The 21533-nt window shown below is 39.2% G+C and overlaps 1 protein-coding gene across 1 annotated transcript in view; it reads right to left on the bottom strand.

Annotated features, from left to right (window-relative positions):
• ATG2B (autophagy related 2B) overlaps positions 1-16708 on the bottom strand; it is a 68968-nt gene extending 52260 nt beyond the window's left edge. The window contains exons 1-8 of the mRNA XM_006762717.2: positions 16676-16708; positions 14081-14243; positions 10546-10698; positions 10020-10122; positions 8614-8776; positions 7223-7402; positions 3207-3303; positions 1804-1989 (exon numbers count right to left, since the gene is read on the bottom strand). Of these exons, the coding sequence (XP_006762780.1) occupies positions 1804-1989; positions 3207-3303; positions 7223-7402; positions 8614-8776; positions 10020-10122; positions 10546-10698; positions 14081-14243; positions 16676-16708 (1078 nt within the window). The remainder of the gene's footprint in view (positions 1-1803; positions 1990-3206; positions 3304-7222; positions 7403-8613; positions 8777-10019; positions 10123-10545; positions 10699-14080; positions 14244-16675) is intronic.
• Positions 16709-21533: the final 4825 nt, after the last annotated feature.

Genomic DNA, 21533 nt, shown 5'->3' with positions numbered 1-21533 from the left:
CCGTTTTGAAAAGAATAAAAAAAAAAAAAAAAAAAAAAAGACCGTACCCTTTTATGTAATGATGTTCTCTTTGAATTTATCTTAGTTCACACAAACACTCCATCCATGCTTTTGTTCCAGCCCTCCGGTCCAGTTTAAGAACCCATTGTGGCCCTTGAGTCAAAAAGTTTGCCCACCCCTGTCCTAGCCGGTTTGGCTCAGGATAGAGCAAGCGTCAGCCTGTGGACTCAAGGGTCCCGGGTTGATTCCAGTCAAGGGCACATGCCTGGCTTGGCAGCTCAGTCCCCAGTAGAGGGCGTGCAGGAGGCAGCCAATGAATGATTCTCTCTCATCATTGATGTTTCTATTTCTCTTTCCATCGATATCTATCTCTCTCTCTCTCTCTCTCTCCCTCTCTCTCTCTCTCCCTCTTCCTTCCTCTCTGAAATCAATAAAAATGTATTATATATATATGTATACATATATACACACATATATGTGTGTTTGTGTATATATATATGAATGATATGTAGTATTTCTTGGTATATTTTAAAGTGTTATATTACAATTTAGAAGTTAAAATACAGTTGTTAAAATTATATATACATAGGGTGCCCCAAAAATGTATATACACACTTTGAATAATTATAAAGTGTATATTAAAATATATTTTATTTTCAAAATTAAGCTGTCAGCTGTTAAACTGTGTACACATTTTTAGGGGACACCCTATATATATCTTGCAACCTCTGGTATCATATGGATACTGCTCTTTCTTTAAAAAGAAAAAAGAGCTGCATGTATTATTTCAAATTTATTTACATTTCACTTCTATCTTTCTGGAGATTGTTTTACTCTCGTGCAAATAAAATTTGTTATAACCAACCTTTTTTTTTTATTGATTTTTTTACAGAGAGGAAGGGAGAGGGATAGAGAGTTAGAAACATCGATGAGAGAGAAACATCGATCAGCTGCCTCCTGCACACCCCCTACTGGGGATGTGCCCGCAACCACGGTACATGCCCTTGATCGGAATCGAACCCGGAACCATTGAGTCTGCAAGCTGACGCTCTATCCACTGAGCCAAACGGGTTAAGGCATCAACATTTCTTAAGTTGACTTCAATTTTCTATTTCGTTCAACATCCCATACTTAAATTGATTCTTATTATTTTGAATATTAGTACTTATACATTCTGAAACACCTCAAAATGCCAGTAAACTGAATAAAGATTATACTTAGCCCTAGCTGTTTTGGCTCAGTAGATAGCCTGCAGCCTGAAGAGTCCCAGGTTCAATTCCAGTCAAGGGCACATGCCCGGTTGTGGGCTTGATCCCTAGTAGGGGGCATGCAGGAGGCAGCTGGTCAATAATTCTCTCTCATCATTGATCTTGCTATCTCTCTCTCCCTCTCCCTTCCTCTCTAAAATCAATAAAAGATATATTTTTTAAAAAAGAGATTATATTTACATATAATTGATAGATTAATAGAGAAAGGTTCCTATTTAAAGGAATCTATAAATCATTACGTGAACACATAAGAACTTGACAGATGAAGAATTACCCCCCTTTAGTTCTCATGTAAATCGATACCTTTATAAACTGACTTTCCTTAGAATAAATCATGATTTATGTAAACTACACAATCAAAAAATGATACTGTAGCATGTCACTATAATGCTGTGGTTAGAAATTTAAACTTAGAAATTTAAACCTTACAATAAGAATTTTTTGTTCAACCCCATGTTACAGCAGCCAAAATTAAGTTCATTTTGCCCTACGATGATAACATATGATTCTGGTGTCAACTTTTTGAGTTGCTTACCACGGCTAGAAGGTGTACGAGCCGTTTCTGACTCATAAAAGCTTTGCTCTGAAGATACACCCACAGAAAGGGAATCTTTTCTCAAATAATAGCGGTTTAATTCCATCTGAATGCGATATTCTTCTTCCTGCTGCATGGGTCGATTCTTTCTATCTTTATTAGCTAAACCTAATTTGCTAGAGTTTTCTACAAGTATACAAAAAGAAAAGCAAAATAGTAATTAAACTTGGAGTTACTTATCATTTCTCTCCAAAAACACACTTATCCAATACCAATGGCCACATTTTTGTAAACTGGCTTTCATAGGAATAAATCATGATTTATAAAACAAAATCAAAGAACGACTCTATAGCACATGTACCATTGCTGTGGTTATCACTGTAATGCAGTGGTTAGGTCAACTTAGAAATTTAACCCTTCTCACAGGATCTTTTCTTCTTTCATTACTAACTCCATTTCCCAGCAGCCTTCATATCACAGCATCGTAATAGTACTGCCAGTGCTAACCCACCTGTTTTATACAACTGGAAATCTAAGCAATAACTTCAAGCATATAGTTAGAAATCTCAAAAATCTTATCTTTGAAATATAAGTCATTTAAAATGTGTGCTACTTGCTGTGTTAAAGAATTATACTTCCTCAGTTGTGTGAAATACTATCACCAACCAAGGAAATAAGCCAGACAATTTTTAAAAAGTTAAGATGGCATAAATAACCTGAATGTTAATTTGAGCCATGGTAACACAATTTAAAAGATCCAATCAGCCCTCAGCAGGCGGCTCAGCTGGTTGGAGTGTCGTCCCGTACACCAAAAGATTGTAGATGCCGTTCTTGGTCAGAGCACATATGTAGGTTGAGGGTTTGACACCTGGTAGGAGCACCTACAGGAGGCAGCTGATGATGTTTTTCTCACATGGATGGATTTTTTTCACTCTCTCTCTCTTTTTCTTTCTCTCTCTTATCAATAAAAACATACCTTCAGGTAATGATTTAAAAATAATAAGTAGCCCTAACCGGTTTGGCTCACTGGATAGAGTGTCGGCCTGCGGACTGAAAGGTCCCAAGTTCGATTCCGGTCAAGGGCATGTACCTTGGTTGCGCGCACATCCCCAGTAAGGGGTGAGCAGGAGGCAGCTGATGGATGTTTCTCTCTCATCGATGATTTTAACTCTCTATCCCTCTCCCTTCCTCTCTGTAAAAAATCAATAAAATATATATTTTTTTAAAAGTAAATAAATAATCCAATTAAGTTTAACTGTTTAGAATTCTTATTTACAATACATCTTCCTTATTTACAATACATTTCACACGTTCCTCTATAAGAGAATGCCCTATATGTATGTTGTATATTTTAACTAAAAAGTTATAAAGAATTAAAATAGTAACAACAGAGTTCTACTTGCCTGGTCCAGCAATAGCTGCTAACATATCCAAAAGCAAGTGTACCTGTCTTGGAGACAGGAATAGATGAATAGAGTCTATCTGTCCATCAATATCCAACTTCAAAAAAAAAAAAGAAAGACAAACATTCAGGATGAACACTGTCTATAATCTTGTCACCACAAGTCCCAGTACACTTTAATACATTGAGATGGTACTGATTATTTAGTCTTGGTTTTCTTCACCTAAGATTCTCTCTACTAATTCACACAATCTACAATATAAGGTTTAACGATTGCCATACTTGTTCTATGAGGGAAAATCCTCCTGAGAAAATCCATGTTGGCAAGTCCAATGTCATACTTTTTGTCTTAAGTTTTTAGTACTTAAGGTATTTGAGGCCTTAAGACATAGTCTCCAAGAAAGAATGTTAAGACAGCAGTAGTAGAATATTCATTCCCATCATGGCTTCAAAAGACTCCAATCATAATCCTTAAAGCTTGACTTAAATCAAGAGCAAATAAAGTTGGCTTTCATGAGTTTGCCTGTAGGTAACACTCCTTAATAGAGCATGTAAGAACTTTTCCTGCCAATGGTGTGCCTCTCCAAATGCCCACTGCGTTCCACAAAGCCCACTCCCGCCTGGGCATGGGAGTGAAAGCTCATCAGAAATGGCAATAGGTCCAGTGGTTGAGCATCGACTTATGAACCAGGAAGTCACGGTTTGATTCCCAACCAGGGCACATGCCCGGGTTGCAGTCTCGATCCCCAATGGGGGCATGCAGGAGACAGCCGATCTATGATTCTCTCTCATCACTGATGTTTCCATTTCTCTCTCCTTCTCCCTTCCTCTAATTTTTTTTTAATGAGGATAGAAGAAGGATGCTCATGTGGACTTTCCTTCTCTCTATTTTTTCCAGCTCTCTATTTTTTCCTTCTAAAGGGTTGCAGGCACATCCCCAGTGGGGAGTGTGCAGGAGGCAGCTGAATCGATGTTTCTCTCTCATCGATGTTTCTAACTCTCTATCCCTCTCCCTTCCTCTCTGTAAAAAATCAATAAAATATATTTAAAAAAAAAAAACACTTATATTTGGAAAATGGCATCTTCCCCAAGAGAAAAACAAATGTCTTCTGATTCTAGAACTAAAAGTAAAATTACAGTGATTTTGAGAGATTTTCATGATCTAACCAAGAATTCTCCAGCCCTAGCTAGTTTGACTCAGTGGATAGAGTGTCAGCCTATGGACCAAAGGGTCCAGGGTTCGATTCCAGTCAAGGGTACGTACCTAGGTTGCAGGCTCCTCCCTGGCCCAGACCCTGATCCGGGCACATGCAGGAGGCAACCAATCGATGTTTCTCTCACATTGATGTTTCTCTCTGTCTTTGCCTCTCTCGTCTACTCTCCCTAAAAATCAATGGGAAAATATCCTCCAGTGAGGATTAACAAAACAAAAAAAAAAGAATTCCCCAACCATCATCATCATCATCATTACCATCACCATCATCATCTCCCTTTGTTAGTATCAGGGCACTATCCTAGGTGTTTTTATTGTATTTCCTCTAATTCTTAGTACTACTGCTGCTTTACAGATGAGGAAGCAGGCTCACAAAGATTAAAGGATTTTCACAAGGCTGTCTAAGAGAGCCAGAGCCAGGATTGTAACCTGTGCTGACCCAGATGGAAAGTCCCCATTCCTTCCATTCTGTCCATAGAGGTGTGGACAAAAAGGGGTTCAACAGAAAGTAAACTCATAGGGTGAACTGATCATAAATTCTTAACTTGGCAGGGCATGGTGGGTAGTCACGCCCGGCCATATAACTTCTTTACTGAGAGCATATAATCTTAACTATTTTGTAATCCAATCCCCCTTCATATAATCCTTAGTTTCCTCAATTTCAAACATACAAAAGAAACAAAACTGTCATTCTCAGGAGCAGTGGACACTTCCCTTCCTGGAAACTGTTGTCAGTTTTGGCTCAAATAAACTCAGAAACTCTATACAGGTTTGAAGTTTCCTATGTCAACGGAGGACGTGTTTTATGGAGCTTCTTTCTGACTGCTGACATTGCAGGCCATAAATCAGCAAGAAGTTCGGTCTGGGGTCAGTGGGGGAAACTCTGACTATATACCAAATTTTTAAAAATTGCATTTTAATTTGTTAGTGTTGAAAACATATTACAACTACGGAATGTAACACTAAAATAAATTTCAAACTCAATATAACATGGAAATTGAAACAAAATGTGTATAAATGCAGCAGGCAGTTCCCTGTTTACATATATAATGCATTCCCGGAAACATATGCTAAAACTGAGTATGAGAAACACCAGACTTCTATACTATTTGAGGTGGACACCAGTCTCAGAACTAAAAAACATGAAATCTTTCATAACATGTTGAACCCACAGTGTGAAGACTTAAGTCTAATGAACATCAGAAAGAGACTAAAGATACAACACTTCGAGCAACCTAATTAATGCCATCTGGTCTATATTAAGTTTATGAGATCTATGTTTCTCAATGCTAATCTAGAACTTTTATTTTTCCATTTACTACTCATTTTCATTACATAAGAACAAAATATACTCAAATAGTCAGTTATTACACAAAAACTAACACATGGGCAAGGACATACTATTTCCAAATATTAAATACTGGCTGGCAAACAATGCCACCATGCAAAAGTTCCCCATATCATTTGTCACCTAATACACAGATGACCAAAAATAACACCTGAAAGGCATTTATACAAATCAGTACATAACGTGCAGAAGTTTGCGTTAACACTAATACCAAATATACCAATGCTGAGGACTATATGTAATTAGTCAGAACAGAGCCATAAAAGTGATTGTGATGGTTCTTCCTTCTTGGAAAAACAGCAAAATTCCCCAGAGGCATGTGTGTATTGGTTTCCCAAGGATGTTACCAGGCAGGGGATTGCCTACAGTGTCCCACATACCGATCGATGGCTTTCTGCTGCATTAACACTCCCCTCCTGCTATTTAAATCCTAATGAGAGGATTTTGTACCATCCAAGGTAGGATAGAGCAGTACACAGAGGCGAGGGAACAACCAATAATACAGGTGCTGCCATTCTAATCACTACCCTCCTCCTCTTCCTCCAATTCCAGTCAGGTGTTCCAATCCAAGGAAGGACTTCCGCGAGCCTTCAATCCTCTGAAAACCTTTCTATGTACATTCACATGTACTCAGGGGCTCCTGCCTCCACATTCCACAGCAATTTCTATCCTCCAAAGCATAGCTTTTATTAAAAGGCAAAGACTGAGTTCCACTTATCTCTGCATTGATCTCAAGAGCTTGCTAGCCTGGCACAGAGCAGTCACTCAAACATCTGGAGCAAGATAGACCAGTGAACACACAAATGAGAAAGTCCCCATATCTTCTCAATTGAAACTACATTTTACAGAGCTTGTACAGAAAATGTGTTTCCAAAGTCTGAAAATAGCACTTGACAAATACATGTTTGACTGACTGAATAAACGTATGTTTCCTGATTCTCCAACAGACTGTTCAATATTGTTCCCTAAGAAACGAATACAGTTGTCTTTACAGTCTCCAAAAAACCTATGAGGCATCATGAAAAAAATCAATCTCTTTTCATAAATATTATACATCTATAAAAACAGTCATCCAGTTAAAAATATGCGTAAGCTGAATATTCTTACATATAATTAAACATCTTCAGTCAGCTGGCTTTCCAATCTATCCTCCTTTAAATTTTATTTTGTGAGGCTAGAAAGGTATCCTTGCATAGCCCATTCCTAGTTCTCTGAACCAAGGAATGTTTCTGAGCTGGGAGAGTTGGGGAAAGTGAGTGTGAGCAGCAGCAGGAGGGCACAGGCACTTGTGACCTAATCGCATAGGCACAGCTGAGAGCAAAAATGCTGACTCCAGGACAGTGGGTCCCCTCGTTCCAGGATAACCTACAGTGACCATCAGGGGTCACTGGAGAAATTACAGAATACTTGTAGTTTTATTTCACTTCTTACTACAGAAAGTAAAACAAATACTAACCTTAGCTCCAGGAAGCACCTCATTTTGTTTCAGCGTGAGACTCAACTCCAACCTACCAATTAGCCCTCCAATCTGCACTGGGTCAGAAGGTGCTACCTCTGGTAAAGTTCTAGTTAGCTGTGGGTGTGGCTCATAAACGATTTTAGGATTCCAGCTAGGTGACAGCTTCGGCTCAGTTTCCTACAATAGGGTGATAAGAATAAAGTACACTGTAAATAAATCAAACTGCAAAATACAAATGTCAATTTAAGAAGAAAATATTTGACATGCAAAACTGTATTACATTACAATAGATAAACCAGAATCTTATAGCTAGTCTGAGGCACCATGGTATGTTAGCACAGTACCTTGGTAATGAAGACTAACAATGGAAAAGGACTTTATGAAAAAAAAAGCACAGCATCTGTTCAAATTACAGTAATGAGAAAACTTAATAGATGATCTATAATTAAGAAAATCTGATTTGTGAATTAACAAAAGATAAGTTATAGAACTAATTTTGATACATAAAAGGAAGAATAAAGAACTCCTTAATTATAAACTTTTTTAAGATATGATTTGTAAGATAAATTTTCAGCAATACAATCACTATGCAAGGTAAATGTGAACATTGCTTGATTTCCTGCATTTATTGTATAAGGACATTAGTTACTAATATACCCTTGCTCCCCAAGACACAGTAGCCAATGTTTCTCTATCTAATTAATACACAGCAAAAAGGAAAGGCATCTATAATAATAAAAGCATAATATGCTAATTAGACGAGACGTCCTTCTGGACAACCTTCCAGACTAAGCGGGGGCTGCAAGGGAAGCCCGGGTCCCGGGTGCCTACTGGCAGCCAGAGGGAAGCCCGGGTTCCGGGTACCAGAGGGAAGCTGGTGGAAGGAAGGCCTACTCTTGCACGAATTTCGTGCATCGGGCCCCTAGTCCTATGTAATAAAAGGCTAATATGCAAATCGACCAAACAAAGAAATGACTGGTCACTATGATGTGCAATGACCACCAGGGAGCAGACGCTCAAGGCAGAAGCTGCTCCCTGGTGGTCGGTGCACTCCCACAGGGAGAGCAACTGCTGGCTTAGGCCCCCTCATCCTGGGGAGCAGGCCTAAGCCATCAGTCGGATGTGCCCTGAGGGCTCCCAGACTGTGAGAGGGAGCAGGCTGGGCTAAGAGACACCCTCCGCAAGTGCACAAATTCCATGCACCGGACCTCTAGTTAATTATAAATATGAATGTTTTAAAATCTCTGAAATATGTCCCCATTACTCAATATTTGTATTAATTTCCAGATCAGATGGGAACTCATTAACACATTATATATTCTAGCAAAATAGCTCTCACTTAAACATTTGAAAAATTTGTGATTTAGTTTTGGTTTTGTTTTCCTTACCACTGGTGCAGTTGAACACACTGGGGAAGATTTTGCTGATGCAGAAAACTCATCCCAGAAGAGAGACACTCCAGAGAGCTGGAGTAACTTGTGAGCAAAAGCTGTAGGCTGATGGACGTTAATTCCTGAGGACTCGTCTGCAGTTTCATCACAGTATGCAGTTCTGAAAGTTAACACCAAAAAGGGCACTTGCGTAAAACTCCTAGGAAAACCTACTTGCAATGATAAGAAATGCACACAGCTTTTTAAGTTAAAGGGATTTTTCAAGTGTTAGCACCTTAGGATATGTCTATAATGTGGGTCAGCATTACCATGCTTTACCACAGTAAATATTTCATGAGACCTTAGCCCCCAGTAAGGATAACTTCATGAGGCTCCTAAATTTGGGGGGGAAGTCAATAACTTTCTAAAGTTAGTTTCAAGGAACAGTTCCTGAGTACCCTCCAAACACCTCTGGGGAACAGTGAAACGGCATCTGGCTCCCTGTCAAAAGCCTGACATAAATGACCTGTCTTGAATTCTTATGACTACGCTATAAATACTTGACTAATCTTCAGTTTAATCAAAATAAGGAAAGTACTTCTAAATGCATGAGATTTTAGATATTATTTAACATACTATTCAAGGTAGGGCAACCTAATTTCAAAAATCTTTGAACAATAACTGATAGGTATGTTTTGTGAAAAGACAGAACCCATAACTTATCTGCTTAAAATTTGGCAAAGGTCCCCCACAGATCCATATACAAGTATCATTGGAGCTCAGTGTACATACTTCATTCTGCTTATTTCTGTGGGCAGTTCTCATGGCTCTAAGACACAGTGAACAGTCAGTAACTCTAATCAACACCCGTGACATATAAAGTCAATCCCTGCTGAGAACTATTTACTGGGTCCAAGTGGGCATCCACGGACAACCAAAAGCAATGTTTATATCTGTTTACATAAATCACTACTGCACATGTTGACCTTATAATACCCTCACAGAATCCTCAAAGAAAACAGAAGTCTTAGCCTTTCTCACCAAAGCAGCAAAACTGCTGCTCACATTAATGACACACCTAGAGTGTGCACTGCTTATGTGCAAAACCTGACACTGCCCAGCGGGAGTGCCTCACGCTTAGCAGCACACTGTTTTGACTTGACAGCAACTAAAAGAGAATTTCTTGCTTTGAATTCGACATAGTATTATATATAATTATAACCCAACTGGTACTTTACGTTTTCCATAAAGGGACTGGAACATAGCTTGGAGAGCAGCACTTTACTCCGAAATTACGCAATATATTAATTAAATATCCTTACTTCTCACCTCCAAAAGCATTCTGAAGTCTAATAAGAGTTAGAGTATGTTATTCATTAAAAAACAGAATAGGGTCATATTTTTCCAGGTATAAAAGGTCTTACCTTTCTATTCGAATTTCAAGTGCAGTTCCAGTTTTGGAGTTTTCTGGCACATGTTCAATTCTCAAGACGGTGTCTATAAAAGTGACTTTTACTCTTCTTAGTACTAAAGTAAATAGGTAACCATTAACATAAGAGACAAATAAAAACTTCGAATGAAAGAATAAATACTAAATTTGTTTAATATAAACTTACAAAATAAAATTGAATTCCTTTCCTTAAAAATCCCAAACTCTTGAGTTCTGAGCACTTACCCGTTGTTACATCGCATGGACACTTGGGGCAGTGACTAACACTCTCTGTTGAATTCAGACCCAATTCTAAGCATAATAAAGTAAACCCAAGGAGAAGTGCAAAAGAACATGAAATTAAATGGAATGCAATATTTAAATAACCTCAGCTCTAAAGTTCTGAAGGGAGAACAGTTCATTTAAAAGTCACTTTAATGACTTTTCCTTATACAAGGCTTGCTAAACAAAGATACTAAATGAAATCTCGATTTTTAAAAAAATACTCAATAATACCAAACCTGTTTCAATGGTTTCAGCAAACTTTTCAAGTCCTTCAAAAGGCTGGGATCCTTCTCCTTGTTCATCTGTTAGTTTCTGGCTAAGACATTCCTTCGCCAACTGCATACTGCTGGTCATGAAACTTGACCAATACATAGGCTCAGATCCAGTTGCTGCAGAAAATATAGATTAATCCTAAATAATTTTTCATAGTTACCACAAGCCATTTTTAAAATAACACATTTCAAGGAGATAAATTATTAATCCTCTACAAGATATTTAGCATCAGGGTGTTACCTAGGGATACAATATTCTACAGAAATTACCCCTTAGATTTAAACATCATCTTAGAATGACTGAGGGGGCCGGGGGGGGGGGGGAGAAATCACAGTAAAAGTCCAGAGACATGTGCTCTGAGTACATGATATATATTTGCCAAATATTAATTCATGTACTCATTCAGTGGGTATTTTACACACCCATGAGCTGTTCAAAATACTGTAGAGCAGTTGACAAACTTTCTGTAAAGAGTCAGATAGTAAATATGTTAGGCTTTTGGGGCCATGTAGTCTCTATCACAACTACTCAACTCTTTCATTCCAGTACAAAAGCAGCCAGAGAGAATGAATAAATGAAGGAGTATTTTGGTGTTCCAATACATTTTTTTTTTTTTTACAAAAACCAGACTTGGCCTGCTGGCCTTAATTAACTGATCTCCAATAGGAGTAGAAAAATAAAATAATTATTATTTCTGCCCTCAGAGAGCCTATAGCATAATAGAAGAAATGAGATAAGATTAAAAAGAATTAGTACAACTATTAAGTTTCAACAGAGAACATTATGACCACTAAGAGGTGAATTTCTCTAGCTGAGGGAATTAACAGGAAAACAGGTACAGGTAGAGTTGATGTAGGCTTTAGAAGGTTAGAATAAATGTAGATAAAACAAAAGAGCAACCTTTGAGGAAGAAACACATGAACTGAAAAATCCTTTCCAGCGCTTCCCCTCATGAGAGAATTCCACAACACTTCCTTGTGTTATTCAAAACAAATGGGCAGAGATTACTAGAATTACTGTCTTTGAAATCAATTGTAAAAGCCCTTCTAATAGGACAGTTTTAAAGTAAGGAGAAAATATTTGACTTTCCATCAGAAAGTATTATTATATGTACTCATAGTTAAAAGATAAAATATTTTTGTTAATTAAATACCAGGTTATTAAGGAGGATTTCCATGCACAGATTACTAATTTTCAAAATACAGGCACTATAATTCTACTAAGCATAATTTAAACTTGGTGATTCAGACAGCACTGGAAATTATAATTCTTCAAATATATGTTTAAAAACATCACTTGTCGCTCTAACCGGTTTGGCTCAATGGATAGAGCGTTGGCCTGCGGACTAAGGGTCCCAGGTTCGATTCCGGTCAAGGGAATGTACCTTGGTTGCGGGCACATCCTCAGTAGGGAGTGTGCAGGAGGCAGCTGATCGATGTTTCTCTCTCATCGATGTTTCTAACTCTCTATCCCTCTCCCTTCCTCTCTGTAAAAAATCAATAAAAAAACAAACAAACAGATCACTTGTCACTGAAAAAAAAAGGAATTTAAGTTCATAATTTAAGATGACTTACCATAGTAACTTAACTGGTTCTTAAAATGCGCGCACACACATAAATACATACTTTGTAGTAGAAAATCTGAGATACAACGTAGCATAGTGGTTAAGAACTAGGACTCCAGAACTAGACTGGCTGAGTTCAGATCCTCTCTTTTCCACTTAACTAGCTATGACCTTGGACAAATTATTAAACTTATATGGGCCTCAATTACCTGTTCTGCAAAATAAAGATAATAAAAAATACCTATTTCAAAGAGTTATTGTGAGGATAATATTTGTAAAGCACTAAGTATAGTACCTGGCATGCAAGAGGTACCATATATGCTTAGGTCAGAAAGCATCATGTGCAAGTAAAGCTACCACACATGTATACTTATAAACAATTACAACTTTAAAGCTTTTCCTTCCAAAAATTTTTGCCCACTTACCCAATCCTAGGAAAGAGATGAAATAATTGTACAATGAACATCTGCGTGCCCTTCACCTAGATTCATCAAGATTCTATTCTCTCTCTCTCTCTCTCTCATACTTTTGCTGAACTATTTGAAGATAAACTGCAGACATCATAACACTCACTCCTAAATACCTCAGCCTGTAACTCCTAAGAACAAAAACATCCTCCTACAAAATACACCCAAGAAATATAACTTTAATATATAATACTCTTATGTTTTATACCCAAATTTTCCCGGCTACCCCGATAACATCCTTCAAAGCAATAAACAAACAAAGACATGATTATACTGCAATTAGTTATTCGTGTCTTTAGCCTCCTTTAATCTGGAACAGTTCCTCCATTGCACTGACACTTTTAACAATGCCAACCATTTACTTTATAAAATTTCCTTACTTCGGATGTGTCTGACTGCTGGTTTATCATTTAGCAGGAACAGTAAGTACAACACTGATGTGTGTCCTTCCCAGTTGATTACATCAGGACACACATGCAGTAAGTTATTTTTGGTGGTGACTGTCAATTTTCTCCAACATAAAGGTAAGTTTACCCTTTGTAAAAAATATGTAGCCCTGGCCAGGTGGCTCAATTGGTTGAAGCATCGTCCCTTACACCAAAAAGGTTGTGAGTTCGATTCCGGGGTCAGGGCACATACCTAGGTTGTGGGTTCAATCTCTGGTCAAGGCGCTTAAGGGAGGCAACCGATTAATGTTTATCTCTCACATGGATGTTTCTCTCTCTCCCTCTCTCTATACATAACCTCTGAGGTATTTAGGATTGAGAAGAAGAATCTACAAATCAGTGGGAGATAATTTGATACTGTCTAAATGTTAAACTCCTCAACAACCTTTCACTAAATGGTATTAGCATTCATTGATGATTCTGCTCTGTATCAATTTTTACTATGGTGGTCAAAAGAACGGTGAATTCTATTTTTGTTATTTATATGTAAGTAGGTATTCTACTACAATAAAGATCTTTCCCTTCTCCCTGTCCCCATTACATATTTGTTTATTTGCATCAATATGGATTTAGGGCATTTTTTTAATTTAGCATGTTATAATTCATTATTGTCATCATTATTTTTGATACTCAAGCTTTCTCAGATTTGGCTAATGGGAGCCCCTTCAAGCCTGATCTTGTGTCCTTTTAACAATTCTCCACAATTTTTGAGCACTTCCTTGTTTTCTGGCACAGTCCTTTGAATCTTTAGAACACAGTAAGTAATTGGGAACAAATAATTACATCAACCATCTACATACTAAAGTTCCCGTGGGTAAATAGGCAGAGAAGTAACATTAAAGATACAATCACACACATACACACACCCTACGCCGACCTATTTTATCTATCTCACAAATACAATGCAAAGTAATAAATTAAATATTGAATATAATGCAATTAGATTATTTTCCCAATCTCTGGGAAATAAAATAGAAACACTCAATAGAATAAAATAAAATAGAACACGAGATACACCTACCTAGGCGAGGTCTAGGTCGGAAGACCATTTCTAGCCCTTTCACTTCCAGTGCACAATTATCCTGTAGCAAGGAGCCCCATGGAACTGACAGAGAAATTGACTGTATGAATCCTTCAGTGACTTCTAAAGGCGCATCTGCTGACTCCAGGATCTCATTGAGGCACTAAAGAGAAAAACCAAGGGCAATTTTAAATCACGAGAACTTAAAATTATTAACGTATTCAGATGTTGAATATGCTCATATATGTGTCAGGCACTAGGATAAAGGAAGCAGAGACCTAGTTAATGACAATCGCTGGTCCTCACAAGCTTACAAAGATAACTTACTATGAAAGGCACACATAATTAAAGTGTGATGAGTTGCACCCAGCAGGTGTGGCTCAGTGGTTGAGTGTCGACCTATGAACCAGGAGATCACAGTTTGATTCCCAGCCAGGGCACATGCCCGGGTTGTGGGCTCAGTCCCCAGAGTGGGGCGTGCAGGAGGCAGCTGATCAATGATTCTCTCTCATCATTGATGTTTCTCTCTCTCCCTTCTTCTCTGAAATCAATAAAAATATATTATTTTTAAATATATGTTATTGATTTTTTTTACAGAGAGGGACAGAGTCAGAAACATCAATGAGAGAGAAACATCGATCAGCTGACTCATGCACACCCCCACTGGGGATGCACCCGCAACCAAGGCACATGCCCTTGACCGGAATCGAACCTGGGACCCTTCAGTCCATAGGCTGACGCTCTATCCACTGGGCCAAACCAGCCAGGGCAAAATATATTATTTTTAAAAAGTGAGATGAGTTACATGACAGAGAAAATGCATTGTGCTATTTGAGCGTGTAAAGACCCTAACCTGGAGATTCAAGGCATGCTAGTTGAGGAAGTGCTATTTAAAGCTGAGATGAGAAGGCTGAGGAGTAACTAGGCAAAGTGTTCCAGGCAAAGACAAAGGCATGTGGAAAGATTAAAAAAAAAACACAAAAAACAAAGCAGAGGTCAGAGAGGGCAAGCACACCTACTTGAGATGCAAGAGTATCTAAAGAGAAAAGCAGCTGTAGCTTTAGTGTACTGTGTCAGGGTGATGAGCCAGAGATAAGGCTACAGAGATAAGAGAGAGGGGCATCCAAAGAACCTTGTAATTCATGTTAGAGCCTGAAATTTATCTCAAGGGCAAGGTGAAACCATTGAAAGATTTTGAGTTTCCATGCCATGACGGGACTGGAACGTTTAGAGGGCCTCTCCTGCAGCCAGGTAGAGCATGAATTGGAAGAAAGCAAACCTCAGACAGAAGGGTCGTGATGAGTAGAAGCTAGAGAAGTTGGTTTGGCAAGGACAGCAACACTGAGGACAGTGAGAAGCGGACGGATTGTTGTAATACATTAGGAAGCCAAGTTAACTGCCATCAGGAGGAAAGAAGAATGACCCAGGGTGCTGGCTTGGGCAACTGCTTAAACAGTGGTGCCATTTACTAGACAGAGAAACCTGGAGAAGCTGGTTAGGCGACAGATGAGGAGTTCAGTCGCAAAGAACACATTTGAGCAGACATCCAGGTGGAGATGTCTAGGAAGCAGCTGGAAATTCCGGTCGAGAGCTGGAGAGAGTCATCAGGGCTGGAGACAGAGAAGAGCATTGTAAACACAGAGGGTAAATGACGCCACGGGGGTGAGGAGAGACGACCTTTAGGAACTTACGTAGAGGAAAACAACAAGAGGCCTAGGACAGAACCCTGCTAAACACCAATATTTAAGAAACACATTAAGAAAGAGGAACCTGCAAAAGGCAGAGAGGAGAAGGGAAATCAAGAAAGCTTCATTTTCCAGAAAATCATGGAAAGACAACGTGAAAGAAAAGAGTGAGCAAGTGCAGCAACAGCTAAAAAGGGGTCAAGAAAAAAAACATTTTAAGAAAAACAAAAAACTGAAAGGTCCCAGGTTCGATTCCGGTCAAGGGCATGTACCTGGGTTGCAGGCACATCCCCAGTAGGAGATGTGCAGGAGGCAGCTGATCGATGTTTCTCTCTAATCGATGTTTCTAACTCTCTATCGCTCTCCCTTCCTCTCTGTAAAAAATCAATAAAATATATTAGAAAAAAAAAACATTTAAAAAGGAGTCAAAGGTTTTTAAGTGTCCCTGGACTTTACTAGGTAAGTGGTATTTAGGGTACAGGTGATGCCATTGAGAGGGATTTCAATAGAGTGGGGAGGCAAGCTAGATTATAACAGAAGGGTGACAGAATGGATGTAAATACAGTTAGCAGAATAATTAAATGCGTTTCTGACAATGTATTTTTAAATTAGAATAAAAGTTATTAGATGCCAGTTTTATGTAGGGTACTTCCTGAAGGCCATGTTGCATAAGGGTGGAGTCATAATTCTTTGTCTACAAGCCTAATGCTGAATATTGAGTGAGACGGAGACAGGCTCCCGTTTTACCAGAGGTTTCTCCTGAAGGCTTTCTTCATGCTGGGGCTTGCGTAATCATCCAGACTTTCTAAAAAGTACTTGGGCACGGGTGGTCTCAAGGTATAAACACCCAGATCCTCACTCTATAAAGATAGTCCTTCCCCAAACTGACCTTCCTCGGAAGAGTACTTACAGCAGTGACGTCAAGTTGGGTCTGCTTTCCCATAGCCCGCCGTGTAACTCACTTCCCCACTTAGCCAAAACAGGCCTATCCTTTTACCTTCCTGAATCCTCTCTTATACACTACCTAGCGTATGAAAATCTCCAGGCAGGGCCAGAAACGTAAGTTTTCTGGTCTTTCACTGTCTTATACATATTTTTGACATGACACCAAAGAAAATCAAAGAACTAAGTGATATTGCTACTGCAAATCCCTTCAGTTCTCATCCACTTAGTTAAGACATCGGTGTTTCTCAAACTTGTAATTATTTTAAAAATTTAGAATGAGCCCTGGCCAGGTGGCTCAATAGGTTGAAGTGCCGTCCCTTATACCAAAAAGGTTAAGGGTTCAATTCCTGGGCAGGGCACATTCCTAGGTTGCGGGTTTGATCTCCAGTTGGGGAGCAATTGATGGGTGTTTTTCTCTCTCTCTCCTCTCTCTCTTTTGCTCTTCCCTCCCCCCTTCCTCTCTCTCTGAAATCAATAAAACATATTCTCAGGTGAGAATTAAAAAAAGAAAAAGAAAATTTATATAAAAGCACCCAATACTATATATATATATATATATATGTAAGTAAATGGTCATTATCTTCAAAAGCAAACTAAAATCCCCTACCTCGATGCCATGCCCCTCTCGTCATCAACATCATTTCTCTTTCTTTCGTCAAACCACAAACTGCTATCTGCCTTCTAACACTCAGCTCCTTTGAAACTGCTCTTAACCGCCAATAAACGGACAAATGCAATGAAAAACATTCAGTCCTCATCTTCCTTGAATACTCATCTCAGTCTAATTCCTATTTTGAAATTCTAACTTTTCTTGGCTTCCGTAACATGCTTCACACTGAGTCTTTTTTCCAATTCTTTACCACTTAAAATGATGATACTCCTCTACGTTTTATCTTCAGCTTTTTTTGTTTCTCAACTAATCTACAACTGCCCATGCACTTTATGCCATTCCAGTGTTTCAGTTACCACTGATACTCTGATAACTCCCAAAGCTTCCCAACTCTTCCTCAAATCCAATACTATATAGCATTTTGACCACTTCAATGGGAAAAGAACTCATGAACTCCTCCCTCCCACTTCAAGCTCCTTGAAGTTAGCAGTCTCTAAAATGTATCTATCCCAGAGATAACAGATGAGCCAATAGAGATGTGAGTAGAAAAATTAGACATTCTATATTAAATTTTTCACATTTTTATACAAAGGTCATTGGCACCCTCACTCCAGCCATATATCAGACTGGTACAAAGAGAAGACCAGCCCGAGCAGGTTTGGCTCAGTGGATAGAGCATGGGCCTGTCCACTGAAGGGTCCCAGGTTTGATTCTGGTCAAAGGCACATGCCTGGGTTGTGGGCTTGATCCCCACTAGGGGGCATGCAGGAGGCAGCCGATCAATGATTCTCTCTCATCAGTGATGTTTCTATTTCTCTCTCCCTCTCCCTTCCTCTCTGAAATATATATATATATTTGCAAAGAGACCAGTAGTTCCACAATGGGGAAGAGTTAAGAATGGTGCCCTCAGTTGGATGTTCCATTCCAACACACTGAAACTTACCTGAGCATCATTCTGCACAATAAAAACAGACCTGTAGCCCTGGCTGGGTGGCTCAGTTGGTTGGAACATTATCCCATACACCAAAAAGGCTGTGGGTTCAATTCCCTGTCAGGGCACATGTGTAGGTAGTGGGTTTGATCCCCAGTTGGGACTTGAGTGGGAGGCAACCAATGTTTCTCTCTCTTCCTTCTTCTCTCTCTTAAAACGAAAAAACAAAAACATATCCTTGGGTAAGGATTTAAAAAACCCAAACAGACTTTTAAGCAACAGAATCTTTGTAAAAAGACAAAAAGTGACAATAACTTTCTGATTTTCTGGCTTTACTTATGGCCAAATATTTAAGAGATATTTAAGAGATGATTTTAAAGATGAAAAGCAATTTTCTTCTGTATAAACAGAAGAATTCTAAATATGCTGATCACTTACATGATGACAAATAGCTATCAATAGTATATGTTACCAGGCAGGTATATTCCAAAAAACAAAACATACTGTATATTTTCAAAGTACAGATACCATTTTAGTAATGAGTGAGAAAGTAAATACTTTTCAAAGGATACTTGTACTAGGAGGAGAATGTTTTGAAAAATTGTATTTGGAAATGTCTCTATTGTTACATGATTTTGTTGCTGAAATAATGTCCATTAAAAATACTATCTTTTTTTAAAGTCATTATCTACACAAGTTATAAAAGGTTTGAACATATGGAAAATTGTCCCAATGAATCTAAAAGTCTTGCTTAAGAGTTTTTTTAATATATATATATATATATATATATATATATATAATCACCTTCCAATTAATTAGCAAAAATAACTGATTGAGACCAAGGAAGAAGGGAATGTCACTGCCAATTTCAACATAACCCTATGCATAATTAATGGTTGGTAACTGAAACATTAGTGATGTCGCCAATTATGCAATTCTTCCATTTGTATCTATGATTCTGTGAGGTATCTTTTTTTCAGTAATGAAAGTCATTTGAATGAAGTGTCAAAAGTAACTGAATTTGGAATCAGAAGTTTGAATAGCTATATTTAAGTGTCATATCAAGATTTATCATCAACAACGCTGGCCGGTTTGGCTCAGTGGATAAAGCGTTGGCCTGTGGACTGAAAGGTCCTGGGTTCAATTCCAGTGAAGGGCACATGCCCAGGTTTCGGGCTCACTCTCAGTGTGGGGTGTGCAGGAGGCAGCCGATCAATGACTCTCTCTCATCATTGATGTTTCAATCTCTCTCTCCCTCTCCCTTCCTCTCTGAAATCAATAAAAGTATGTATATTTTTTTAAAAAAGAGTGATTGCTAAAATAGCTTTATTAAAAAAAGATTTATCATCAACAGAACACACTATAATTAATAAATAAACAGCAACAAATGTTTACTGGATGCTTTATTTGACATTATCATTTTGGCGGGGCATATCCCTCACCTTTAAGGAATAGGACAAAAAGTATTCAGAGTAAGTCTAGCCATAAATCACTCTACCAATGATCCTGAAGTCAAACTGTAAAATCCAAATATCACCACCTCTGATTTTCCATGAGGATTGCATAATCCACACAAATTAAGAGTGTCTAGCATAGCGTCTTAAAGACAAAAGATGCTCAATAAACATTTACTTTCCTTAGAAGCCATAGGATTCATAAAGAAATAATGGCCTTAGGAATTAGACAGGTTTGAATTCTCACTGTACCACTTGTTGGCCGTGTCACTTGGGGAAAATTATTTAACTCCATCTGTAAAATGGAAATAATAATACCCACCTTATAAGGTTAATGTGAAAAGTCATTAATGAATAATGTATACAAAATCATTCAACCCACAAAAGACAGTTAGTACATATCCAACCCTCCTCCTTCAAGATAGCCTATTCATAACTGTACTGAAAGTAGAGACTCATGGGTCGTTAAATTTACTTTATTTTGTTATGGGTCATTGAATTTTAAAATATCCACCATATTCCCTATCTTCTGGTAAGAATTACAGCAGTACAGTACCCTGCCACAGTGCCTGGCATGGGGTGTATAGCTACTCCATTAATGTTGACTGCACTCAGGTGAGTTCCGATGTCCACTGTCAATAGGCAAACTGTGGCAGCTGGGCTGGCCTGGTGTGGGCCTGGGTCTTCCCATTATCCTATGTACTGTCCCTAGTTTAAATCGTCTAGTTACGGATATTCGTGCTAGTGCAAATCAATGTAAGGGCCATAATGCAGGATTGCCATAATTTGAGCTTTTCGAGTTTCTATGGCTAAGAAGTCATTACTTTGTTAAAATACTTTTACATAAAAGGGAAAACCACAGCTTTTTTACACAGCTTAAATTAGGAGGAAAAAAAGTTTCCTTTTGTTCTTGCACAACTATCACAGGAAAGTCGTCTACACTTATGATGTCCTGCATGGAAACCGCTTAGGATTGCTTTTAGAAGAGGAAAACTCTAGAACGGCACAACCGATTCAAACTGAGCAGCGAACTCCAGCGCAGTAAATAATTGGCCGGGGGGAGGGGAAGCCACTTGTCAAACCCAAGGCGGCGCGTACTTAAGCAAAGCACTACCCAGTGAGCGTTCAAATGCAAGGGCAGCTGTCCGTGCTGAGCTGAAGTATACCTGGAGCACCTGTAGGCCACAAGGAGTCGCCTCACGGCCTCCGGATGGCAGGTAGGAAACAGGATTTAAATGCCCGAGAATCGCAGCCTCAGCGCTTTTGCAACACCTGCGCTGGCGGACGCTCGGTCACGTGAATCCGCCCGCGCTCCCAGGGCCATTCACAGGCTGGCCTTGCACCATGTCAACAAGCAAAGGCAGGCAAACGGGCGGGGGCGGCCTTCACCCAACTTTCTCCCGGTGGCAAACGCGGTTCCGAGTCCACGCTGTGCGAGGAGCCAACCCCCAACACATGACCGAAAGCCTGGGAGTGCTGACATCCCCGAGGTCCTCCCATCCTTCCCGCTCCCGAGTGTCATCCATGAAACTGGGTGCGTTTGCCACTGAACCCCCGCGACCCCTTCGATCGGAGGAGGCAGCCCGGTCACCTCCCTCCATGGACGCCTTTCCAGACCCCAGCCACTGACCCCACGGGTTCCCACCGTGCAGACTCCAGTGTCTCGGTTACGTTTCTGGAACACGTGTTGGGAGGGCGCAAACTTGCTAGAAAGAGATGAAGCAACCCTTTCCGCACGGTTATCTGAGCCCTGCCGCACTGCCCAGGTTGGGGACGAATGTCACCAATTTTGGGATGACAGCCCTTCAAATCGCCCTACGGAGGGGAG

Source organism: Myotis davidii, unplaced genomic scaffold (genome assembly GCF_000327345.1).
Source record: "Myotis davidii unplaced genomic scaffold, ASM32734v1 scaffold19, whole genome shotgun sequence".
Taxonomy (NCBI): domain Eukaryota; kingdom Metazoa; phylum Chordata; class Mammalia; order Chiroptera; family Vespertilionidae; genus Myotis; species Myotis davidii.
The sequence above is the reverse complement of the archived record's forward strand: the minus strand, read 5'-3'. Positions and strand labels throughout refer to the sequence as shown.